Source organism: Pristis pectinata, chromosome 3 (genome assembly GCF_009764475.1).
Source record: "Pristis pectinata isolate sPriPec2 chromosome 3, sPriPec2.1.pri, whole genome shotgun sequence".
In the NCBI taxonomy this organism is placed as follows: domain Eukaryota; kingdom Metazoa; phylum Chordata; class Chondrichthyes; order Rhinopristiformes; family Pristidae; genus Pristis; species Pristis pectinata.
In genome coordinates, this window is record NC_067407.1 from 52,076,239 (window position 1) to 52,103,441 (window position 27,203).

Here is a 27,203-nt window from a genome sequence, read left to right on the forward strand (position 1 = left end):
ACCCCACCACCTCCTTAAAGGTAATAATGGATGGGAAACAATTGGTTACCACATTCTGAGATTTTTCTTCAAAAATATGATTTTTACTGCTGAGCTTTCCTACATTTTTAAATGCATAACTGCAATTAAAACTTGTCATTATTCATTGTCGTCTCCAGGAAGGTATTTCCCACGCTTGGCAGCTGAGGGGAAACCCCTCTCGTTATGTATGTATGTGTGTGTGTGTGTGTGTGTGTGAGAGAGAGAGAGAGGGGGGGAGATGTTGCTTTCGTGCGCCCTGTTGGACGCTGGGTGGCTGCGAGGTGAAGGATGATAAATCACACGACTCCTTATGAAAGGATGTTCCCTAGGCGATTTGTCTGGGAACGCGCGTGCACGACACCAATCAGTAAACAGCCCGAGGGAGGGATTTTCCTTCTTCAGGGAGACAAGTCCCGTGGTTCCGGCAGTGGCGGCTACGCGCCCCGCGGACACAGGTGCGAGGAGATTCTGATTCCGAATCTTCTCCAGCTGGCGGTGGGCACGCGCTCTGGGCAGCGTTCCATTCCTGGATCGCTCCGGGGTTGCCGCGCATTCCCAGCAACGCGAAGGGCAGGAGAGAGAGAGAGAGAGAGAGAGCAGCAGCAGCAGCTCACCCCGTTTGCATGCGAGGCTCCCGCTGCCGACCAAAGCGAACCTTTTGTGTGGAGGGGCTGCCGTTTTCTTGTGTGGTTAGAAAGCTTCCGTTGCCTTCATCGAGGCAGCACACTGGAGGGAGGAAAAGTACATGCGTTTAAAATACATTCATCAAGCACAGGTACACCACACGGCTGGAAAGAATGGTGGACTTGGAAAATGAAGTGCCTCCTCTTCCTCCAAGGTACAGATTTCGCGACTTGCTCCTTGGAGATCAAGGTTGGCAGGCAGATGACAGGTAGGTCCGGTTACTGATTTCTCTCTTAATAGGCGTTTGAATGCTGGCTGTCGCGGATGCTTGGAGAAGACGCACAATTTTAATAAAGATGCAACTTGTTACACACATTGGAAAGTTTGCTCCTTTGCTTGGCTGAAATGCTGTTTAAAAACAACATCCATGTGTAGGTGCGTGTATAGTTCAGGTTACAAATATCTCGAGCGCCGATGTACAAATAAAAACGTTCATAGACATATTATGGTTAACTAATAGAATTATTAACTGAGATGTTTATTGTATTCCCATCTCATCGCCTGTTTACCTGGTTAGTGGAAGGTACTACTTATTTTTTAGATGTGGTATCTATTAAAGCAGTCCAATATTATGGAAACCATAATTACTAGTTCAGTGGTACAGTATCATTGGAAATTCGGCATTCCGAAATTCCACGACCCGGCAAATACAAGGATCTGATCGAAGTACCTCTTGCCTAGAGTGCATCTGCATCAGAGTTCTAACTCCCAAGCCATTCAGCAACAGAAGGTTTATTTGATGTGCAATGGAAAATGCTTAGCATTTTTTATCTGACAAAGTCTACTGAAAACTCCTAGAATGCCGTATATATACTAATTTTAAGTGTCTTTATAGTAGTAAAAACAGTGAAATTTTATTTGGAGACGTTTTTATGATGGCGTTGAGACAAATTTTACTGGAAAATCTCTGACCATGTTACTTCAGTTTCTCAATACCACGTACTAACTTTTTTACTAAGCGTTGTTTATTGATGAGTAGGAGACTTGAATTGTACAAAGGATAAAAAAAATTAATGCATGGTTGCCAGTGGCAAAGTGAGATGAGGCATGTTCCAAAGGAGAATAATATCAACAGGAGATAAGAAACCCAGTGGAACTCCGACTTAATCGGGTGTGACTGGTGAAAGTTTCTCGAAATTTCTAAAATAGATGAGTACATTTAGTGGTTTATTGAATTCGTTTTTGTCTTTTGGTTATATATTTAATTTGTCCAACATCCCAAATGCTTTTACAATAGCATAATTCACTGATTGGAGCAAAATTGCTTCATTGGTAGGTGGTTTGGTCTCACAACACTTTTGTGCGTGCTAGTTAAAAGCTAAGTAGAAAAGTTAACCTTTCTACTGGTCCATTAAATGGAAATTTTTTTCTGAATGGAATTTTAACATTTTCATTATTTCCAGTATTTGAGGAGTCAAGTCTAGCAGCTAATGGTTGAAACAATATTAAAAAATTGACACATGGACATTTGCCCTGTTGAGAATTGACACACTTGATGATTTTAATTATATTGATATGCAGTGATTGAAAGCATTTTAATAATAGAGAAGTCTAGCTGATGACCTGCCGTATTGTACAAGAGAATTCAGGATCAAGTGTAATTTTTGCGTCAAGTGTTGTTGAAGATTGGGGACAACTGAGCTAGACCATGCAGACAGAAGTCAATCCCTATCTTAACATATGTCTTAACATTATTGGTTTGTATTTTGTTATGAAGTTTTATGCCTGTGCTTAGAATAGAAACTTGCAATGGCGCAGGTGAACATGCTGTGGTTTAATTGCATCTTCCTGCCATCAGTGCTAGTGTGAAACTTCCATCTGGGGAAGTATCATTACCATATGATAAGTTTACAGATGTGCTGACAGAGAAATTGATACAAAAAGTTGATGGTAAGTAAGTGTTTATTAATTGCTTGTAATAATTTTAATATTATGATTTTTCAGATTCCTACAATGTTTTGACCCATGTTGAATTTGGCTTTCTTTGAAACTACTTTTTTTTTGATCCACAGTATTTTTTTTTGAAATGCCTGCATTTTTTTTTAAAAAAAACCTTCATTAGCCACAGTAGAATTTGCAAAACTAACTGTAACAATTTGACAATAAAATACAATTTTAACCATAAGGTATGTTCTTGACAAGTATATTCCTAAAGCTCCAATAAATTTTGGTCATATGTACTCGAGTGAGCATAGTGATACATTGCTTGCTTTTCAAAGTTGGTTGATTCTTCAAAATGTACATTTGCAAATTAAATACTAGTTTCAACAATGGAACAACTGCAATGTCTGATCTAGTAACAAAAACTGGTTCCATTGCAGATAACTGAAATGGCATCGTTACACCAAATTAAATGATTTTATGCATTAACCTTGCATTATTGTTATTTAACATTTATTATAATTTTGAATGCTGGGAAAGAGATTATCAAGGGACATAATGGTCTACAATTCAATAGCTTAGCACACTTGAGCGCTACAAGCAAATCTGCTGTTTTGATTTATATGGAGCAAAAAGTAGGGGGGTGGGCCATCATAAAAGGTTCTGAAACTTACTGCATCGTGGACTGAAGATTGGTATGTGTGTGTGTGTGTGTGTGTGTGCGTGTGTGAGAGATACAATTTCCAAGCCAGTATTATTTAATCTGGTCAAATCAATTTTAAAGGATAAGATAAAATTCACACCATTGGGCAGGATTATATGTGATGGATCTCATCTCAGGGTGTGTCTAATTTAGGCGGCATAAATGTTATGTCTGTATAGGCCACATAAGAGAGACTATGAAGGCATGTCATTGGGTATATTTCTCAGAGTCTGAAAACTTAAGTCCCAGACTAAAGTAAAGTCAATGCCCAAGGTGCAAGTGCCTCTGCCTTTGTTTATTCTATCCTGTCAACTTACTTTCACAAACATACTGGAACGCAAACTGGAAATCCCTCAGTGTTTTATAGTTTCTGAAAAGAGGCTGCAGTGAAGAAAAGAATGCGGTGGCAAAAGGAATCATGCCATACACAATTTTAGCTGCTGAAAGATAACATGTGTAAGAGGTCCAAGAAAATTGCAGCACTGATTCACTTTCAGCTTTTGAGAATCCACAGGGCAGAGAAGCCTAGAGCACAAGTTTTAAATGGGGAAGCATCATTAAAGAAGTGACGAGCAAGTTGTCATGTTTGTAAATTATGCCATAGTTTATTGACAATGCATCATTTGTCATAATTTACAAACTACAATTACGAGATCTCATGGAGCCCAGACATGATCTAGGGTGGGATTGAAAATCTGCTCATCAACTCCAGTGGTTGGAAATACTGGCATGATTCAGCAAGGCCTCGTTGTGGAATATACTCTTTATAAGTACTTGTAATGTGGCAGCTCCACAACTGTGTGAATGCGCTGAGGACAGCAATGGTAGCAGAATTGCCTTCCCACACAGTTTGTAACCTCATAGCATATCTTTGAATCTGCTATCAAGAGACTTGGCTTCAATGAGGTCAGGGAAGCAACCCCAATATGTGAAAACCATAACTGAAGCAGATGCGGACATATCTAAACATATGTTGCTAAAACAGATGGAGCAGTAACAGAGGACCATGTGCATTCTAAGTATCAGAAGCAACATGTTATAGATAGATCAATGCTGGATCAAAGCTCTCCATTTCTGCCACACCTGCTTGTGAATGGTGGTGGAGAATTAATCAACTAATAAAAGGAGGAGGTGGCTCCATGACAAATCTGAACCCTCAGTTATGGCAGATTCAAGCTCTTAGTGCAAATAACACAAAAAATTTGCAATCATCCTCAGCCAAAAGATAACAGCCTCCATCAATGGTCCCCACCACCACAACTCAATTTGATTAACTCCATACATTTTCAATGAGCTGTTGTATGAGCCGGTCATGGTAATGGCGGTAGGCTCCAAAGTCATCCGAGATCAAGATTGGAAATTTATGCACTGGATCTAGCAACACCTTTAGCCAAGCTTTTCTAGAACAGCTACCATGCTGTAAGTGACCTATTGAGGAAATTAGAAAATTGGCCAGGTTTCCAGAAAAAGCAGAACAAATCCAGTCAAGCCAATTATCACCCATAGCTGCTATCAACCATCAGCAAATGACGGAATGGGTTGAGCCAGAGCCATAAAAAACCCTATGCACCAGGCTCATTTTGATTTTTGCTAAAAAAAACTTCAACTTCAGACCTCATTACAGCTTTTCTCAATGTTTGGATCAAGAAGTTGAATTCTAAAGGCAAGGTGAGAATGAATGCCATCTATATCACAGCAGCCTTTCACAGTGAGTGATATCAAGGAGACTTTATGAAATTGAAACATCAAAGGAAAACTCTCTACCAACTGGAGTGAATAGCACATTTTTAAAAAAAGGTAGTTTTGACTGCTGGAGGTCAATAAATCACACCTCAAAGCATTGCTGTAGGAGTTCTTCAAGTGTAGTGTCCTAGGCCTAACTAAATTCAGCTATTTTCTACTTTTTACTTATTCATTTTTCACAATGTGTGTGTTCCTGGAAAGGCCATCATTTCTCACTGATCTTAATTGCCCATAAAAGATGGTCATGAGCCAGCTTCTTAAATCACAGCCATTTTCCTGCTGAAGGTACTCCCATGATACTGTTGCATGGAGAGTTCTGGGTTTTAGATCCAGTGACAATGAAGGACTGGCAAAATATTTTCCTATTAGTTGGTGTTTGATTTGAAGTGAAATTTGCAGGTGGCAGTGTTCCCATGCACTATATCCTTCATGGTTGGGGAGGTTATGGGTTTGGCAGGTGTTATCTGAGTAGTCTAGGCAAGTAACTGCAGTATATTTAATAGATGGCACACACTGCATCCACCGGACACCAATAACAGACAAACTGAATGCTAAATGAGTGGCTAATGGAGGAAAGGAAACTGGTAACATCATTCAAAGTTAAGGGGAAAACAATGAGATCACCACTGATGGAGATAGAATGGCACATGCTAACCCATCACTTCACATTGGGTCAGTTAGAGAAACAGAATATGTCAGATTGAAGACCCTTCATTAAAACTGGAAAAGTGAGAAACCAAGTTAGTTTTAAGTTGCAGAGCTGAGGGAAGGCAAACTCATGGATAAGATGAAGGGTATATCTCTGATAGGCTGAAGCCAGATTTGCTGAGGTCATATATTGTTTACCAAGCTGTCTGGTTGATAAATTAATGAGGGCAGTTAAAAAGAGACTGCCTTCGCTAATCTATCGACCAAACAGTGATCCGCAAACAGCACATCACCAGGGCAACCCGGGCCTCATGTTATCAAAGATGATCCCACTGTCCAATTCATTCTTCCCCCATCTGTTTGGGGGAAAAAAAAACTTGTTTTCTCAATTTTCCAGTTCTGATGAAGGGTCTTCAGCCCACAACATTGTTTTTCCTTTCACAGATACTCTCTAACCTGCTGAATAGTTGCAATATTTTCATTGCACATTTCCACTATCTGCAGTTTTATTTTCATTTGCCATTTACTATCCTAGTTGAATGATGGCAACAATTTATTTAGCCATGGACTCATTTACTGAAACAGGGTCCTCATCTGAACATTAGTTGATTAATTGCTTTGTGAATCACATATGGAGAAAGCCACCTGCCAACTTATTTTTTGTCCTCCTGCTAATGTGCAGTGAGAAAGGACAATACCTTAATTATAGTAAAACAGGATAGGACTTCACAAATGAAGATACTGTAAGGTAAGAGACCCTCACTGTAGTCTGCTGAGCAACCTTCAGTCTAGCAACCCGGGAAAAGAAATGTTTGAAGTGTTATAGTCTCTTCAGATTACCTGGGTTCACCTTTAAATCCTAGAACTCCTTTCTCCAAACCACCAACCCAGAACCTACAGTGAGCCTCTGAGTCAACAGATCTGTGCACTTGTGCTGTCTAATGCTATGTATCCAATGAGGAGGAGAAGTTCTTTTTCCTTTAGAAACTTCTTTGAATGTAGCAGCATGCTGTAAACAACAATGCAATAGATACCAGCCACTACCTGAATTGCACTGGAATCCAAGATTTAGGGTAGTAATGGCCTTCAAGTCTAAAGGCACAGCATCCCAGGCATAGCGTGGCTAGAACTCTGCTTGCAGAAGGTACCAGGTCATTTCCTGCCTTTCAAAATTGTACATTGCTCTTTAGGCAAGTGGTGGTTATATCTGGGCGATATGCTCCTCTGCCAGATCCCTTTTCCTTCACCTCCTGGAACTACTTCTGGGAAGTTAACTTTGCCTTTGGCCCCTTTCATATTTCTGGTTTTGTAGCAACTCCTGACTGTAGTCAATAAAAGTCTATAAAAGTGTTGCAGCTCCTAAGTGCATCACACCCAATCCTGCAGGCCTCTCATCCAATAAGGACTCTCCAACAAGTTATTCTCATTCTCTTCAAATCGTACAGGTGCAGAGGTTCTTCCTATTGTTCTGACCAGATTTCCTACGCAGAGCCCATATTGCATGTTACTTGCAAGCATGTGAAATAATTTACCAGGCCAGGGGTCAAGTCACTGTTCCATGATGGTTGTCAACATTCCAACATCCTCTGCATCTTTCAGATGTGCGAGTATAATGTGCACAGGAGAGCTCGATCACATCTTTTAATGTACCAAGTGCATTTTAATAAGATTGTACTACACTTTTGCAAGGTGGAGCAGTTTTGCAGAAGATACTATATGGGTATCTTCTGAGGTTTCTTATCAAAACCTAATGACTTGTATGATGAGCAGAAGCTTTCTATCTATCATTGTGTAATAGTGTCAAAGCAACACGGTTAAGCTAAGCACAAAACTTCTGACTGTTTGTAAGTAAAGAAAGACTTGAATACTATTTGCTAAGTGATGGAAACTTGGGATATTCCTTAGAAGCTATCATTGATAGTGACCCTAACTTAGATGAAATTAAATTCTTGTGATTTTACCGAAATTCTGGCAGAACCTGCTGCAGCCTGGATGTGGTTCCTGTGAAACTCCTGGAAGTGTTCTAACATATAGGTGCTGTGCAATTGGAAGTCGTTGTCTGGAACCACTGGAAAGTATTTGCTTCAAATGTTGGCTTTGGGTCTGTTGCTATTGATTAATACTAATCTTAATAAAATTCTGTGGTTGAGGAATTCTTCAACACATGGTAACAACCATCGGTGCTGTGCCTGGTACAGTTGCTAGTTTTGGATGAGGCCTCAAGGCTGCGATATTCTCCCACACAAAGTGCAAGGCATCTTGCATGGTTCATTAGGAAGTGTCTTAACTCAGCCCTATGGTTGACACATTCATTATCCAAAGTTTGGCTTCTGAGTGTGGCAGCTTTTCAAGCAATGGATACCAATTGAGCATTATATTCTTTGATGTCAGTGGATATGCCCAATGGCTTCCCAGGAGAATCTGGATCAAATGTCTGTAAATGCATTGTCAGATTTTGTTAAACCTCTTGTGTGTTATGCATAAAAAAAATGCTACATTCTGTGATGTGGATAGCTATGGTGGAAACAGAAGATCAGACACTTCTTAAAATTATTCACAGGATATAGGCATCATTATTATGGCTGTCAATTGTTTCTCATCCATGATTGTTCCTGTATCTGGTTGGTACAGCATTTCAGAGGCAGATGAGAATAAACCACTTTGCTGATAGTTTGGAGTCACATATTGACCAGACCAGGTAAAGTCAAATATTTTCTTTCTCTGAATGATACTAATGAACCAGATGGGTTGTAATGTCAGTCTAGTAGTTCCATGATTACCATTATTGACACCAGGTTTTCTTTCCAGATTTATTTAATTAACTGAATTTAAATTCCACTGCTGTTGATCATACTTGTATTCTGGATTACCTGTCCAGTAACATAACATTTTTACAATACCCAATGGCAGGCATTCTATGCTGATACAGATTGTAAAGACTTTGTAAGTGCAGTAACTTTGCTGAAGCTGCAAAAAATGTTCAAGTCAACCAAACTGAAGCAGTTTTTCTTTTCCTGCACTAATGCTTAAAATAAATATAAGTTATGAAAATATACCTGCCAATGCTTTTTACTTGGGCATGGGATTCAAATCCAAATTAACAATTTAATATTCGTTTATATTTGTTCAAACTATATTACTGTTTACATTTGTGTGATTTAGTTTTATCTACAAAAGTGTCCCTGAAAGTAAGATATTGCTCACTTTATAATCTTTCCTTCTGAATATAGGAATTTGGTAGAAAATGCTCTTGCTTTCTCCATCTTTGGTTGAAGGAAATAATTGTTGTGGTTAATACCAGCTGGGGTTAAAGGGAATCAAACAATATAACAACAAACATGAATTTCAGTGCCTTATACTGTTACATTGTGGATAGAGTGAAGCGCTGATACAAGTTTTATGCAGAAATGGCACATCAATTTGATCAAAAATGTTATACGGTGATTTTCTTATTAGATGTATCCACATCTTTGTAGCATTTCAGGTTTGCCTAGCTTAGCTGTTGTGAAAACTACCCTTTTTCTAACACCTGCTGTTGTCAGGCATGAGTTCAAAGAGATCATAGCCATCCAGCTGCTATTATCCTATAAGATGGTTGAAAAAGATAGTTACATTAAAGATTTCCACAGAGAGCAAAACAGAAAGGATGAAGCAACATTCTTAGTTAATTATTTTGAGTTTGAAATAAGATTGGAGTGTACACATCATTGAAGTGGAAGTTGAAAATTACAAATATTTTAATTTTTTGTAATGTATTTAAAATATTCACGTGAAGAAATTGTGATAAACATTTTAGGCAGTTTACTAACCATATATACTGCTTAGCAAACTGGTTTTCTAGATAGTAATAGTGGCTAGTCGGCTGCCTAAAAACTCAAACCTCCTGTAACAAAGCATGAGATTTTCAGATTATTGTACAATGGGACCAATCAGTAAATAGCTTAAATCTACATCAGTTCAAATGGTTGTGGGTTTTTTTCTTCCCCCTGTGCTGCTTTATGGTGGTGCAAACACTTCAGCCAGCAGAGATGTGCAACTCCAGAATTTTCATGTGAATGCAAGTGTGAAGTCCTGAAGAGCCAGTTTCAGAGAGTAATAGCAGTGAATGCTAATAGTTTCACTGTCATTATTATTGCAACTACTATTCAGCATGGCCTGAAGTTTGAGCGGTGCAGATAGCCATCATACTCCTCCAATTCAGCCATTGGTCCATTTGGACCTGTGTGGACCAGCTGGCAGGAGAATTCACAGACTTTTTTTTTGACACTATTGATTCTAAAATTCTTTCATATATTTGGCAGAATAAAAACCCAAGGTTAAGTAAGAAATATTTACAAAAACTAAAAATCAATGGTGGTATGGCCCTGCCTAACTTTAGATTATATTATTGGGCAATTAATATCAGACACTTAATTTTTTGGATACAAGATTCAGGTGTAATTCAATGCCCTAAATGGGTACACCCTGAGCACCCATCTATTTTAGGAGCTTCACTCCCTTTTGCACTTACCAAATTAAATAAACATATGATTAACCCAATTGTTAAAAATACAATACGAATATGGTTTCAATTTTGGCAGGACAATTCACAGACATATCTCAGCACCAATCTGAAGTTCCCATTTGTTTTAAGAAGACTACTATCATCCTGGTGTCAGAGGAAAAACAAGGTAACGTGCCTTAATGACTACTGCCTGGTGGCTCTGACATCCATTATCATGAAGTCCTTCGAGAGACTGGTCATGGCACACACACATCAATTCCAGCATTCCAGACAACCTCAACCCACTGCAATTCACCAACTGCTAAACCAGGTCTATGGCGGATGCCATCTCCTTGGCCATACCCTCAGCTCTAGAGCATCTGGATAACAAAGACACTTACATCAGACTCCTATTTATTGACTATAGCTCCACTTTCAATACCATAATTCCAAACAAACTCCTCTCCAAACTCCTAGACCTAGGATTCTGCATCCCCTTTGCAACTGGACCCTTGACCTTCTGACCAACAGACTGCAATCAGTAAGGATATGCAACAGCACCTCCTCCATGATTAGCATCAACCGCAGTGTTCCACAAGGCTGCATTCTCAGCTCCCTACTATAATCCCAATAGACACATGACTGTGTGGCCAAATTCTGCTCTAATTCCATTTGCAAGTTTGAAGATGACACCATTGTAGTGGGCCGAATCTCAAACAACAAAAAGACTGAGTACAGGAAGGAGGTAGGGAGCCTAGTGGCATGGTGTCAAGACAACAAACTTTCCCTCTGTCAGTAAAATGAAGGAGCTGGTTATCAACTTAAGCAGGGTGGAATACACACCCATTTGTATCGACAGTGATTGGGTGGAGATAGTTGAGATCTTCAAGTTCCTAGGTGTAAATATCATCAACGATAGTTCCTGGTCCTGCCATGTTGATGTTATGGCCAAGAAAGCGCACCAACACCTCTGCATCCTCAGAAGGCTAAGGAAATTTTTCATGTCCCTGATGACTCTTGCCAAATTTTACAGATGCACCATGGAAAGCATCCTACCTGGATGCACAACAGCTTGGTATGGCAACTGCTCTATCCACGACTGCAAGAAATTATAGAAAACTGTGAACACAGCCCAGTCCATCACACAAACCATTTCTCCTCCATTGACTCGGTCTACACTTCCCACTGCCTTGGGAAAGCAGCCAGCATAATCAAAGACCCCTTCCACCCTGATCATTCTCTCTACTTCCCTCTCCCATTGGACAGAAGATACAAAAGCTTGAAAGCACATACCACCAGACTCGAGGACAACTTCTATCCCACTATTATCAGACACTTGTACAGATATCTCAAATGCAAAAGCTGAATTCTTGATCTCCCATTCTACCTCGTTGCGGCCTTTGCACTTGTTTACCTGCACTGCACTTTCTCTGTAGCTACAACACTATATTCTACAATCTATTTTCTTTTTACTACCTCAATAATCTTGTGTATATCAAGCTTTGGATGGATGGCACACAAAAAATAGTTTTTCACTGTAGCTCAGTACATGTGACGGTAATAAACCAATACCATTACCAACACCATTTACAGTGGAACTTCTGTGAGGACAGAAGAAATGGGAGTAAGAGCAGACTAAACAGCCCCTTGATCCTATTTCGCCATTAAGATCGTGGCTGATAGCTGCTTTCAGTCCATTTGCTTGTCCATTCCCCATATTCTGTAGTTGTCTTTTCCAAAAATGTCTATTCAGGCCTTCTTGACCTCACTGCAGTCCTTCTGGTGAAGGTACTCGGACGATGCTGCTAGGTCAGTTATTCCAGGATTTGGACTTGGCGATAATGAAGGAAATGGAATATTTCCTAGACAGGGTGGTATATGAGTTGGAGGGGAATCTGCAGGTGATGGTGTTCCCAAGTACCTGCCAGCCTTGTCATCTTGGTGGCAGAAAACTAATCCACTAATCTCCGCCTTAAATATAAGCAAAAGCTGAGTATCCATTGATATTGAAAGTAGAGAACTTTGAAGATTTACAACCATCTGCATAAAGAAATTCTCTGCTTGTCAAAATGGCACACCCATTATCTTGACATTTGTCTCCTATTTCTAGCTTCTCTAGCCAAAGGAAGCATACAGTAAATGTCTCTAGTAAACGTCCTCACTAAGAAGCTTCTATGTCTTAATAAGATCATCTTGCTTTCTTCTAAATTTCAGTGAATATGGGCCAGTCACATTCAATCTCTCACTACAAGGCAATCATGTCATCCCAGAACCAATTTAGTGAATCAACTAATTTCTGGCAAACCATCTCATTACAGTGACCTGTGTCATGAAAAAAATATGCTCTCTGACATATTTTACAAACCATTGTCTAGAAATTCGTTCCTGGTCAGTTGTGTTAAATTACTGTTTAGTTGAATCAATACTTTTAATTTTGAATTCAACTGATTGAATTTCCTAGCCAGTGGGCCAGATTTCAGGGGCAGAGTACATTGTGCTGACTGACCATACAGCATACGACTTCATTTTGAAACTATCAAACAAGACACTCAGTTTTGTATCAGCCACCAGTGATTTTTGTAGTTTGGCAATCAATAAGCCATTTTATGCGGTGTAACCCAGATTACTGCTGTAATGACGACAAAGCATAACTATTTCTCCATGACCATCCAACAACTGAAGTGATGCTTCAATAATTCAGTTGAGTTTGTGAAACTCAAAAGTGATAGATGGTGTTTATGTAGAAATGCAAGCAACATTATTGGGTGAAATTGATTTTGCTGGAAAGGAAGGATTTCATTCACAGGTTTGAACATTTGGACATACTGCACAAATGTATGTAAACCTTTTCCTTAAGACAGCAAGAAATGTATGTTGCACTAGCCATTTAGTCTCCTGGATAACTTTTATTGACAGGAGAGCTGGCAAGAGCTTTATATTTTAAGAATCGGTCTCATTTAACTGCACCGCAGTCCTACAATTGATGCCGACAATTCCTGCTTTCCTTTGACAGGTTCCTGTTTCAATTCCATTTCCACAATTCTTGAAACTTTTAACAACGTCCTGTCCCTTTGTTCCCACCTTCATTTGGTCCCATACTCTTCCTTTCAGCCAACATGTCTCGATTGTTGTTCTTTGGTTGCTATCCAACTCTAACCTTTAGAGAGATCTTCTGTAGAAGGCAATGCTACATGAAAGATAGTTAACTCTGTTCTTTTTTAATGCAAGTTTTACAACAAAAATCTCCTATTTGTAATATGTTGCCACTCTGTATTAAGGGATCTTTTATTTACCTGAAAAATACATTTTAAAATGCATTGAAATGTTGTCTTTGATTTATAGAAATTTTATTTTTAAGGAAATGCTAATGTTTTGGAGTTTTTTTTTTCAATTTTGTTTTTACGTAAGTTCTCTTTTCTACTGTCATCAACCCTACTTGAGAAACTAAACTGGAATAGCCATACACACACTGTAGCTACAAGAACAAGTCAGAAGCTAGGTATCCTGTGGTGAGTAACTCTCCTCCTAACTCCCCAAAGCCTTTCCACCATCTATGAGGCTCAAGTCATGAGTATGATGGAATACTTGCCTGGATGAGTGCAGATATAACACCACTTAAGAAGTTCTACATAGTAGCCCACTTGATAGACACTCCAACCATTCACTCACTCCACCACCAATGCACATTGGAAGCAGTTTGCACTATCTACAAAATGCACTTCGGCAACTTGCAGGATTCTCAGATGGCATCTTTCAATCCAGAACATTTTCCGACTAGAAAGACAAGGGCAGCAAAAGCATGGGAACACCACCACCTTGAGGCTGCCCTCCAAGCCACACACCATCCTAACTTGAAAACATTTTGCCGGTCCTTCACCATCATTGGGTGAAAATTCTGGAAATCCCTCTTTAACAGCCACACGCAAAATGCTGGAGGAACTCAGTGGGTCAGGCAGCATCTATGGAGAGAAATAGACAGTCAAAGTTTCTAGTTGCGATCCTTCATCAGGACGACTCCTAACTCCTAAATGAAGTTAGCAAATGACAAAATGTGTACATTGTAAGCCAGTGTGGTAATTTTTTTGTGTGTGCTGGTTGATCATTTTTCAGTTTTTGTGTAATAACAAGCATCTAGCAGTTGAAATTTAGGAAGGAGGTTAGCTCAGCCAACCCATTAATATCTGAAGCATGCCTGATGTAAGTAAGGCATTAACTTGACTGTCGGTCTGATCATGTCATGAAGCTGCTTTTTTCTTCAAATTGGGTAATTAGTGAAAAAGAGGACCCAAAGATTTCCTGGAATTATTTTCTTTTTAGGGCTGGGGATGAATGGAAAAGTAGTACAAAATAATCCAGACCTGCTGCCAGCTGAATTTGGTCCATCTTTCCTTGCCACTGTGTGCAATCAGTCCATTGGTGACAGGTATTTGAACAGTCTAACCACTGATCACTTTGAGAACAAACACTTGGCACCTGTTGCTAGTTTCAGACTTGGCTCCTTGAAAGAGTTGACAATTTCTCACTCATTCAAATTACTTAGCATTCTAGAAAATTTGCACTTTTTGTTTTATTATGGCAATAGATTGTTATGAGCATGATTTTGCAGAAATCAGGATATCATAAGTTTGTCTTGGTTCACTTGTTTTTGAAAATAAGATTTTAGCATCCATAACTTTTTAATAGAAAATTAAGGTTCTGCAGCTGTGGACATTTGGGAACTGAACAAATTTAAATTTGCTGCCTATGCTTCTGTTGTTACTGAGTGAACACATAGTTGGCTGATTGTGACATTTGCCTTTTCTTAACTACTTTATAATTCTCCATCCTTTTGGCACGATGGTTCCCAATGTGGCTCAAAGCACCACACGTGTAAAAACGATTATCATGAGATATGAGTGTGTAGTTCAGTGGAGTCAAATGTATTATTATGTCTCGTACATAATTATTTGAGCAGTGGTATACTATTAATGCAGTTTCACAATCTAGGAAGTTTGCTCGTTACTCATGATGTTTTGATTTTTATATTGGTCTTAGAATGCGAGGTTGTAGTTATTTCAGAAATTAATTTGCGTTCCTCAGGCAAATGGTGGTGCTGAGTTAACTGCTGATAACATTGACTCCTGCTCTGGATAGCGTATGTGATCTTAGTACAGCATAGAAGCATAAAATACTTAGAACACACAGATAAAGGCCATCTGGTCCACCATGTGGGATTCTCCATTTGGGAAAGACATGTTCACCACCATCTGAGTGAAGAAACTTTTCTTTATCTCAGACCCAAATGCCTTGTCCTGTATCCTTAGACTGTGACCCCTGATTCTAGACACTCCAATATCCTGCATGCAACTAGCCTGTCAAACAGTCAGAAGTTTGTACATTCCAATGAGATCTCCTCTCATTTTTCTAAACTTTAGTGAACACAGGCTGAGTTAACTCAGAACTCTTCTCGTATAACAGTCCCGCCATCCCAGGAATTGGGATGGTTAACTTGTTTCTTTATTATAAAGAAATAAACAATTGGTGAGAAGTAACTACCATATTATTCATTTCTATCACTTCCTTTGTTACTCAGCTGTGTGGGGTGATCCTTCGATGGTTTTATTCTTGTCTATCCATTTGTAACCTCTTGCATTGTCTTCTCTTTCTATTACTGCACTGCAAAATCTGTCCATCAAAAATCTGCTCTTGGCCCCCTCATATTTCACAACTATGCACTACACATCTGTAATATCAATAAAGTGTAAAGTTTCATGTGTGGACTGACAACTTCCTGATCCATCACAATAATACTCAATTATCAGTACCTTGCTATCCACAATAATGCTGATTAGTCCTTGTGAGGGTTTGAGAAGTGAAACAGTGGGTTTCTCTTGCCCACTTTGTGGTTTATCTCTGCATCATAACTTAATACATCACATGCCAAGTTCAGCATGCATGTAGCATCATAATGAACAAAGAGCACTTTGCTTGATGAGCTTTCCTTGCATTTACCATACGCACTTTGTTGATATTTGCTCCACATTCATCTGGTATCTGTTAGCAAGCAATGCAATGGTTTGAGTACCTTTGCAAGATCTGGAAGTAATTGCATGAAATACACCATCCCTCGGAATGACCCTGGTTTTGCTATGTTTTTGGTGCATTGGCGATTGCTTTTTTTTCCCTCATTGAGCATAAGCTTTAGCACCAATCTTCAAATCTGGTTCTCATTACAAAAACCCAGAATTGCTTTGCTTCCATGTCACATTGTGTGCAGATCTGAATATTTCCTCCAAAATTAGAACATTTTATTCTTTTACGCTTGTGGCAATCAACAGATTATGCACCCCTCTTTGCAAGAATTTGTCCATTATTTTGTGGAAAATCGATGGCAAGAATTTGATTCCTTTGCAAAATTTTTGTAAGTATCTTGTGTAATGCATCTATATGCAGGAACATACAGAGATGCTATTGGACAAGAAAGTTTTGACTGACTTTGCTGACTAACTTCCTCAACGTTCAGTTGTGGACAAGCTTGAGAGAAGACCAATTTTGATCCTAACTCCATACTTGGGAAACCAAATGCAGATTGGATGACCACTTTGCTGATCAATTCAGTTCAATCTGTTGGCCTCCTGGCTTCCAGTTGTTTGTCATTTTAGTTATTCATCCCATTCCTGCACTTGCCTATCTGTTTGTGGCCACCTGCACTGTTCTAATGAAGCCCAAAAGAAGCTTGAATGACAACACCTCATCTTCCATCTGCTTCTTTCAGGTCTCCATATTCAATTTTGCAATTTCAGGTTAACTGCTGCTCCCCTTCTGTCTCTTTTCTCTTTCCTCTTGATCTACCCAGTTCTTCCTACACATACACCCAAATTTCCCCCACTCACCCTATTTCTTTCCCCTATTCCACCTGCCCAGCATCCACTCATGCCTTGCAATGGGTCTCCTCCACCTCTATCTCCAATACTCCACTTTCCTATCCTATCAAATTTGGTCATCTGCAGCCCTTTGCCTCCACCTATTACCTCCCAGCCTCTGTCACCGTTTCCACTCTTTAACCCCCCTCCCCACCCTCCATCTGCCTATCGCCCCCTCCTTACCTGGATTGACCTATCTCTTGCCCCACCCTTTCCCCTCACCCCCTTCTGCTGGCTACCTTCCTTCTACTCTTCCAGTCCAGATAAAGGGTCTTGACCCAAAATGTTGGCTGTCCATTTCCTTCCACAGATGTTGCCTGACCTGCTGAATTTCTCCAGCAGTTTGTTTTTTTTTTTGCTGTTGTGGCGGCCTGCACACGTGGGACTGGAACCGCCATCGGGAGCTGCGGGCAGACATGCAGTAGCGCGTTTGGAACTAGCCGCTCGGGGTGGACCCTCTGGGAGCAGTCAGACATCATGGCCGCCCCGCGGGTTGCAGGGGCCCATGGGATGGGAGATTTAAGCGTGCGATTTTGAATCAGTAAAGGGTTTTTGAGTTCAGCACTCTCTGCCTCCGTGTGTTCCATTAGTAGCGTGTTGCATGCGGCAACATTAGTGCACCCCGACGACGTGCCCAAGACAGCCCTCATTACTCTGTTCGGCTTGTTCGAATTCCTGAGGATGCCTTTTGGTCTCAAGAATGCAGCCCAAACTTTCCAAAGGCTCATGGACTCAGTGTGACGCAGCCTGGATTTCATTTTCATTTACTTGGACGATATCCTGGTGGCCAGCAGTTCGCACCAAGAGCACGTGGCACATTTGCGCCAGCTCTGCCAACGCCTGAGCGACCACAGACTGGCAATCAATCCAGCGAAGTGCCAGCTTGGGCTGATGGAGATCGACTTCTTGGGCCACAGAGTCAATCGACATGGCGCAGTTCCCCTACCGGACAAGGTCCAGGCCATCCGCCAGTTCCCCAAGCCCAGCACGGTTAAGGGCCTGCAGGAGTTCGTAGGGATGGTCAACTTTTATCATCGGTTCATGCCGGTGGCGGCACGCATCATGAGACCCTTGTTCAGCCTGATGGCTGGCAAGGCCAAAGAGGTGGCATGGGACACAGAGTCCACGGAGGCGTTCGAGCAGGCCAAGGAGGCGCTGGCAAAGGCGGCCCTCCTAGTGCACCCGAGAGTCGATGTACCCATGGCACTCACAGTCGACGCTTCCAACACGGCAGTCGGTGGAGTCCTGGAGCAGCTCGTTGAGGGCCAGTGGCAACCACTCGCTTTCTTCAGCCGGCACCTATGGCCACCAGAGGTGAAGTACAGCGCTTTCGACAGGGAGTTGCTAGCGCTCTACCTGGCTGTCCGGCATTTCCAGTACTTCCTCGAGGGAAGGGAGTTCACCGTGTATATAGACCACAAGCCCCTCACCTTCGCAAAGGCCAAGGTATCAGACCCATGGTCGGCTCGGCAGCAGAGGCACCTGTCCTTTATTTCAGAGTTCACCACGGACGTCCGCCACATCGCAGGGAAGAACAACGTCATCGCCGAACACACTGTCTCACCCCTGCCTCCACTCAGCAGGCATATCGTCCTCAGGAATAGACTACACAGCACTGGCGGAAGCCCAATGGTTGGACCCTGAGATCCCGGCTTACTGCACCACCGTTTCAGGGCTCCAGTTGGAGGATGTCCCCATCAGTCCGGCAGCGGATCGACTCCTGTGTGACGTGTCTACTGGCAAACCCCGACCCGTGGTACCAGCAGCATGGACGCGCTGGGTGTTCGACACGCTGCACGACCTGGCCCACCCGTCCATCCGGGTGTCCATCAAGCTGGTGGCGGACAGATTCGTCTGGCACAGTTTGCGCAAACACTGGGCCAGGACCTGCGTACACTGCCAGACCGCCAAAGTCTAGCGGCACGTGAAGGCTCCCCTCCAGCAGTTCCAGCCGACGCACAGGAGGTTCCAACACATCCACGTGGACATCGTCGGCCCCCTGCCAGTCTCCCGGGGTGCCAGGTATATCTTTACCATGATAGACAGGTTCACCAGATGGTCGGAAGCCGTACTGCTCTCAGACACATCCACTGAGTCCTGCACCAGGACGCTCATTGCAAACTGGATCGCCAAGTTCGGCCTCCCAACAGACATCACCTCCGACAGAGGAGCACAGTTCATGTGTGGTTTGTGGACAGCACTGGCGCACCTCCTGGGCACCTAGCTGCATCACACCACAGTGTAACATTCCCAGTCCAACGGTTTGGTAGAGCGATTCCACGGGCATCTCAAGTCGGCCTTGATGGCGCGTCTCAGGGGCCCCAACGGGACAGATGAGCTTCCCTGGGTCCTACTGGGCATCCGCACAGCCCCCAAGGAGGACCTGGGCTCCTCGGCAGAATTGGTCTATGGTGCCACCCTGACGGTCCCGGGTGAGTTAGTACCAGAGGCCCGAGGTTCAGAAGAAATTCCAGCGGTGCTAATGAGGCTGCGGGACAAGGTAGGGACCCTGGCACCGGTCCTGACCTCCAGGCATGGTCCCACGCCATCCTTCACCCCTAAAGACCTCCAAGTCTGTGAGTGTGTTTTTATTCACAGGGGCATGCACAGGTCACCTCTACAGCGGCCGTACGAGGGACCCTTCAAGGTGATCCGGCACAACGGATCCACGTGCCATGGAGGTGGGTGGCCGGGAAGAGACTTTTACAGTGGACCACCTCAAACCGGCGCACTTGGACATTGAGCAACCAGTGAGGGTACCCGCACTGCGCCGGCAAGGCTGGCCACCCAGGCAAGCCACACAGACTGGGGGCTCCACTCCCCTGATGGATGTTTCTGGGGGGGTGGTGTGGTGGCCTGCACACACGGGACTCGAATCGCCATCGGGAGCTGTGGGCAGACACGCAGTAGCGCGTTTGGAACTACCCGCTTGGGGCGGACCCTCCGGGGACAGTCGGACGTCACGTCCGCCCCGTGGGTCACGGGCCCATGGGATGGGAGATTTAAGCGCGCGATTTTGAATCGGTAAAGGGTCTTTGACTTCAGCACTCTCTGCCTCCATGTGTTCCATTAGTAGCGCATTGTGTGCCGCTACACTGTATTTTAAAGAAACAAGGCTGCAATTTATTTAAATTTTATGTTCCAGTAGCTCCCAAGAGGTCAGCCAAAATTGCCTCTTGTGTAAGCCATGAATGTTAAAACTGGAAAATTGTGAGATAGTAATTATTTGGAATTCAGTTGAAATGAATTTTTTAAGTTGAATTAAAAACTATAATTGCTCTAATGGTTACCGAAATGATATATTTATGGGAATCAATAAATGTATTAAGGGATAAGGTGACTATACAAACATTTCTCTGAGAGAGCTATGCAGTGGCACAGCAGGTATACTGGTGCCTCCCAGATCCGGTGACCTAGGTTTAATCCTGACCTTCATCCCTGTCTGTACGAAGTCTGTGTATACTGTTTGATACTGCATGGGTTTTCCATGGTGCTCCAGTTTGCTCCCACATCCTGAAGATGTTGGCTAATTGGTTACTGTAAATCACCCCGAGTATATATGGGTGGTGGGAGAATTGGAGGGAGTTGGTAGACATGTGAGAGAGAATAGATTACAGGGAAAGATATGGGCAAATAGAATTGAGATCCTGTTGAGAACCAGTGTAGACCTGATGGGCTGAGTGTTGTAAGAAAATATGAAATGTGTGAAAGGAGAGAATTATCCCAAACACCTGAGAAAGCAAACACCTGGAGTTGCAATATATGAAAAGCTTTCCATTAGAACTTGTGCAATTTTGATACATTGTTTAAATATTTTTTGTTTCGTTATATATTTATAGTACGCTTATTCAAATTTGTAGGCTTAGCTTTGGTTGACATAAGCAACAACTCAGCTGCAAAATAAAACCAGAAGGAAACTGAGCAATTTGATAAATTTTGAAAAGCTATTGGTTCTTGGTTGGGGGAAAGATTAGTTATTTCACTGGTTTTGATTGGGATTAGCTTTGCCAACTTGATGATTGTTTGATAATTGGCAATATTTTTCTATATGTATTACTGTAGATAAAGTCACTTAAATTCTTGTCACTTTAGCCAATTGGATAAAAGGCTGATAGGCACTTTGTATGTGTGGTGCTTTGATCTGTAGTATACATTTTCCCACACACTTTGCTGTTGACACAGATTCCAAACTTTAATTGGATAGATTAATTTAAAAATATATTCCAATGAAAGCGTGGGTTGATCAGTGTCCGTGTGATATCACACTAATAGCAGCATGCTGTACGTGATCCGAAAATCAAAAAAACACTGCAAATGCTGGAAATCTAAAATAAAAATAGAAAAAGCTGGAAATACTCTGCAGGTCAGGCTGCATCTGCAGGAAGAAAGAAATGGCTAACATTTCAGATTCAAGGACCTGAAGTATTAACTCTGTTTTTGTGCTGTATGCACTTCCGTGCATGAACTAATTTAAGCCTGTAGATCACAATGAGGAAGGTAGCAAATGCAGAGGTCAGAGACATGATGTTAGAAAAAAAATGGATAGTGTAAAAAAAACAATAATAAGTGGAAGTGAAAAATAATGTATCTTGACACAATCATAGCTAATTTCCTGTGTAATTTATACTAACGTAACTGATTATGTAAATAAGTGAAATCCATGTCCTTCATGCTGGGATTCACGACTAAGAATGTTTCACCTAAGAGAACTATTTACTAAATGTAGATTTGCTGTTGCCGTATAACCCTTTAAGTCCTTTTTAAATAAAAGTATTGAAAATGGGCGTGAAGATTAATATTACAAACAAGCAATATTTAAAGGAACTTGGAGGAGACATAGACAAAGGAAAGCAAAGCAATAAACTGATAAATGGAAGCAGAACATGAAATGAATCCAGTAAAGGAAAGATGCACAGAGCAAACAAATGAATACATGGAAGAGGTTGCAAAGTACTTTTCAGCTGGCAGAGAGTTAATGTACGGAAGAGCCAGCAGAGTGTGTAATTATTTTGCACTTGTACTAATTATTTGCTCAATTAATAAGATAAAATATCAGGGATAGTAGAATATTGAAAAATTATATTGGACCTAAACCAATACTTACACAGTTTTAGAATATGCATATTCATATGAATAATTTCATACATTTCAGCTGGATTAAATGATCAGTATTAAATTATGTGCTTTGACACATATGATTTTTGGTGGGTATTACATGTGCTGAGCTGGTTCCAAACCAGCATGGAATCATTGGAGATGCAAGTTGCACCAGGCACCAACCTGTAGAGAATATTAGTACATTCACTGCTAATGCCTGTCAGAAATAGCACGTTGATTAATTTCACAATGTTGCATATGGGGAAGTTGCACTGATGCTACCATTTTAGAGTCAAAATCATTATATAATGCCCCTCTCTTAATCTCCTACAGTGGTTTATGTGTTTAACAGCAGGAAGGAGTAGTAGAGTGCCACTGTAGCTAGTAGAGCTGCTCATAGCTGCAGTGACCCAGTTTTGACTGACCTTTGATTCTGCCTGTGTGGAGTTTGCATGTTCTCCCTATGGCCATATGGGTTTCCTCCCACATCGCTAAGACAAGCTGGTTTAAAAAAGTGGAAATGCAGTAAGTACCAAATGGGTTAGACAGCATCTGTGGAAGGAGAAACAACAGTAACTTTTCAGAATAAAGCTAATTTGTAAATCACCCTTGGTGTAGGTGACTAGTGAACCCAGAGTTCTGAATTTTGACCAGAACAGCCTCCAATGCACTGAACCCATAGCCACCATTGAGGACATAAGATCAGTCTTCTGGAGAGTTAACCCGTGGAAAGCATCTGGCCCGGATGATGTCCCTGGCTGTGTCCTTGGATCCGGTGCAGATCAGTAGGTGGGGGTATTTGCAGACAACTTTAACATCTTCATGCTTCAGTCAGAGGTTTTCACCAGCTTTAAAAAGACCACTGTCATCCCAGTACCTAAGAAAAACAAGGTAACGTACCTTAATAACTACCGCCTCGTGGCTCTGACATCCATCATTATGAAGTGCTTCGAGAGGCTGGTCATGGCACACATTAACTCCAGCCTCCCAGACAACCTCAACCCACTGCAATTTGCCTAATGCTGAAACAGGTCTACGGTGGACACCATCTCGCTGGCCCTATACTTGTCTCTGGAGCATTTGGACAGTAAAGACGCACACTTTAGACTGTTGTTTATTGACTACAGCTCCACCTTCAATACTATAATTCCAAGCAAACTCATCACCAAACTCCAAGACCTGGAAGTCAATACCTCCCTCTGTAACTGGATCCTTGACTTCCTGACCAACAGACTGCCATCAGTAAGGATAGGCAGTAATACCTCCTGCACAATTATTCTCAACACTGGTGCCCCACAAGGCTGAGTCCTCAGCCCTCAACTCTACTCCATATACACTCATGTCTGTGTGGCCAGATTCTGCTCTAACTCCATCTAAAGGTTTGCAGATGATTCCACTGTTGTGGGCTGTATCTCAAATAATGATGATTCGTAGTACAGGAAGGAGATAGAAAGCTTAGTAACATGGTGTCATGACAACAACCTTTCCCTCAATGTCAGCAAAACAAAAGAGCTGGTCATTGATTTCAGGAAGGGGGGTGGGGGGTGGTGCACATGCCCTCGTCCACATCAACAGTGCTAAGTTCAAGAGGGTTGAAAGCTTCAGGTTCCTAGGAATGAACATCACCAATGGCCTTTCCTGGTCCAACCATGCAGACGCCACAGCCAAGAAAGCTCACCAGTGCCTCTACTTCCTCCAAGAGGCTAAAGAAGTTTGGCATGTCCCCTTTGACCCTCGCCAATTTTTATCAATGCACCATAGAAAGCATCCTATCTGGATGCATCATGGCTTGGTATGGCAACTGCTCTGCCTGTGACCGCAAGAAACTGCATAGAGTTGTGGACACAGTTCAGCACATCAGGGAAACCAGCCTCCCATCCATGGACTCTGTCTATACTACTTGCTGCCTTGGTAAAGCAGCCAACATAATCAAAGACCCCACCCACCCCGGACATTCTCTCTTCCCTCTCCCATTGGGCAGAAGATACAAATGCCTGAAAGTACATACCATCAGGCTCAAGGACAGCTTCCATCCTGCTGTTATAAGACCTTGCACCTTATTATCTACCTGCACTGCACTTTTCCTGTAGCTGTGACACTTTATTCTGCATTCTGTATTGTTTTATCTTGGACTAACCCAATGCATCGTGTAATGAATTGATTGGTATGAACAGTATACATGACAAGTTTTTCACTGTACCTCAGTGAAAGTGACAATAATAAACCAAAATAAACAATACCATTTGGGGGAGTGGAGGTTGTAAGGAAATAAGTGAAGGAATGGGATTGATTAGATTACTCTGAGAGCTAGCTTAATCTTGATGAACTGAATAGCCGCTTTGTCATGAAGAAATATAAAGATCCCTCCTATTTGAAGGGATCATCTGTTGCTGGTAGGTTAATTGCTTTTTGTATCAGCTGCTGGTATGATTCTACAGGTGTTTAATAGTTTCTAGAGTTGTTTAAATTGTTAATCTCTGCTGAGAGTGGCATGGTTGCTGCTGAATGGCTTTGTCCTGACTTCAAAGCTTCTGCACAAACCAGTTGCCATTGGACAAGGTTGGAATGACAGGAATTTCCTTCGGGATAGAACAAGGGTGCAAGATTGGGCAAGGGAGCACACAGAGCAGGACGCGTTGTTATATAGTAAACTAAGGAGGGGAAGGCAAGGTCCAAGTAAGAGGCCACATGTGTTATAGGCAATTCTCCTACCTTGGTCTCATCAGGAACAATATGCAAAATGAGTGTACTTCAAGAAAGTTCTCATTGAAATCTGCCTTTTTCTTCAATAAGACAAGGGCAGGAAGTTCATTCCCAAGATTGTCAAAATGACCCTGGCCAAGAACATCTCTGTTTTGGCCTGCTTCTAGATTGGAGAAGGAAATATTTGCAATACTTGCCTTCATTGCTGTATAGGGAGCAAGCTGATTACTGTTTCTTTTCAGACCAGAAATGAGCAATTGAAGCGATTTATGAGAAGTTCAGGTTTTCCTATGGTGCAAGGTGTCATTTACTGCAGGCAGGTTTGCTGCAGGCACGTTGCTTTGTGCTTGCCACATGCCAGCTCCCAGATCAATCACAAAGAAAAAAGACTCTTCTCCATCACCTGTCCATTTGGGGTTTAATCCTATATTTATCCTTTGCACTTAAAAGAACAAATGGATGATAAGATAAACAAAATAAGCAAACAAGATGTTTTAACACCTTAGCATCAGTTAGGCAGAGCAGCTGAGGAGAGGGAAAGGGCACGCTGTGCACCCCTTTCTGGTCAGGCTGACTATGGTGTCCCAATTCCCTGTTCACCAACAACCCCACACCTTGTCTTCCCTCTGTTGCTGCTCGACACTGTATTTGCTTTGCCACAGTGCATAAATTAGAGCCAATACAAAATTAATGATTGAAATAAAATTAATAGATCAGGGCATGTTTTGAGGAAACAATGACTAATCTTCCTTTGTGTTCTCTTGATGTCTGTCATTTATGTGCCTTTACCTGTCCTTGAGGTCTTAAACTGGAGGACATTTGCTGACTTTCAGTGGTGGGGACTGCAAGTTGCTTTGGACAAGTTTTGGTTCAGCTTCCAGATCCATTGTGGCAACAGTTTATTGGGTAACTGACGGACAACTGCAGGGTGTTGGTAGATTTGCAATGGTGCGAGGACGTATGCTGAGATTGTGGGTGGCACGGTGGCCCAACAGTTAGTGTTGCTGCCTCACAGCTCCAATTCAATCCTGCCCTTTGCTACTGTCTGTGTGAAGGTTTCATATTCTACCTGTGGCCGTGCTAATTTTCCCCGAATGCCCTGGTTTCCTCCCAAATCCCAAAGATATGCCGAAATGAAGGTAAGTTACCCCTCATAAGTGAAGGTTTCATATTCTACCTGTGGCCGTGCTGATTTTCCCCGAATGCCCTGGTTTCCTCCCAAATCCCAAAGATGTGCCGAAATGAAGGTAAATTACCCCTCATAAGTGAATGGTATGAGAATCAGGGTTTGTGGGTGAGAATAACTTTCAGGGAAATAAGTGCGGAATATATTGGTTCTGAAAGCCAGCATTGTCTAAACGGGCCAAACGGCTGCTTTCTGTGTCAGGAAAAAATTATGAAACCATCAAGTGAGCCCCTATTCCCTTGGGAATGTGCCTCAGTCCCATCAGTCAATTCAGGGCAGTTTGCTGGACTACTTTGACATCCTGCAAGTACACATATATCTACAATCGTGATGGCAACCGTGTGAGTTTTCAGTTGCAGTTCTTAATGATTCAGAAGAAGGAAAACAAAGTATTGTTTACAGTGAAGAGGGCCAAAGTAGGTAAATAATGCTCACACCATCTTCAGCTTGTATATGAGAAGGGATTGTGGGAGGAAGGCGAGGTGAGCAGTTTTGGTATGCAGATACTTTCATTTCAGTGCCACCCATGGCCATGACCTTGGTCAGTGTCTGTACATCGAGCGTTCTCCCCTCCACTAGGGTAAAGTCCTGTAGCTGCACCCATCCTCTGCTCTTGCCTCCAGTTATAGGTCTCATGGTTAAATCGTTGGGAATATGTGCAAAATGCAAGATGTGTTCGTAAAGCCAAATGTTTGGATGTGAATTTGAGCATGTGATTGTTGGGAATGAATACTGACAAAAATTGGCAAATAGAGCAATTTCTGAGGCAGCTGGTGATGTACTATTTGAATGACTTTCACTGACATTCTCTGATTTTGACCATGAAATCTCTTGTGGCACACCCTCCAGGTTCTTGTGACTAAATTAAGTACACTAACTGAAGTATCTGTTCTCACTGGCTCTATGACTGTTTGAAGCACTTCCTGGCTTTGTGATGGAGAAGGTGAAAAAGCTAACTCCTTTTACTGAATTGTCTAATGCCTTGGAGTTGTTCTGTCCCAGTCTGTACCATTCCTCATTTTCTCCCCTTGCACAAAGTAGGTCAGAGTTGCTGCAGCCACCATGCATTTCCTGTGCATCTGAAACAAAACTGTGCTGTCTGCATCAGGAAGAGCAGGCACTGATTCAAGGTGCATTTTGATCATTGTGCCC

General features: G+C 42.0%; 1 protein-coding gene across 1 annotated transcript in view; it reads left to right on the plus strand.

The window, feature by feature from the left end:
• The first annotated feature begins 471 nt into the window (after positions 1-471).
• LOC127568103 (potassium channel subfamily T member 2) overlaps positions 472-27,203 on the plus strand; it is a 546,938-nt gene continuing 520,206 nt past the window's right edge. The window contains exon 1 of the mRNA XM_052011419.1: positions 472-913. Coding sequence (XP_051867379.1) covers positions 819-913 — 95 coding nt within the window. The 5' untranslated portion in view covers positions 472-818. The remainder of the gene's footprint in view (positions 914-27,203) is intronic.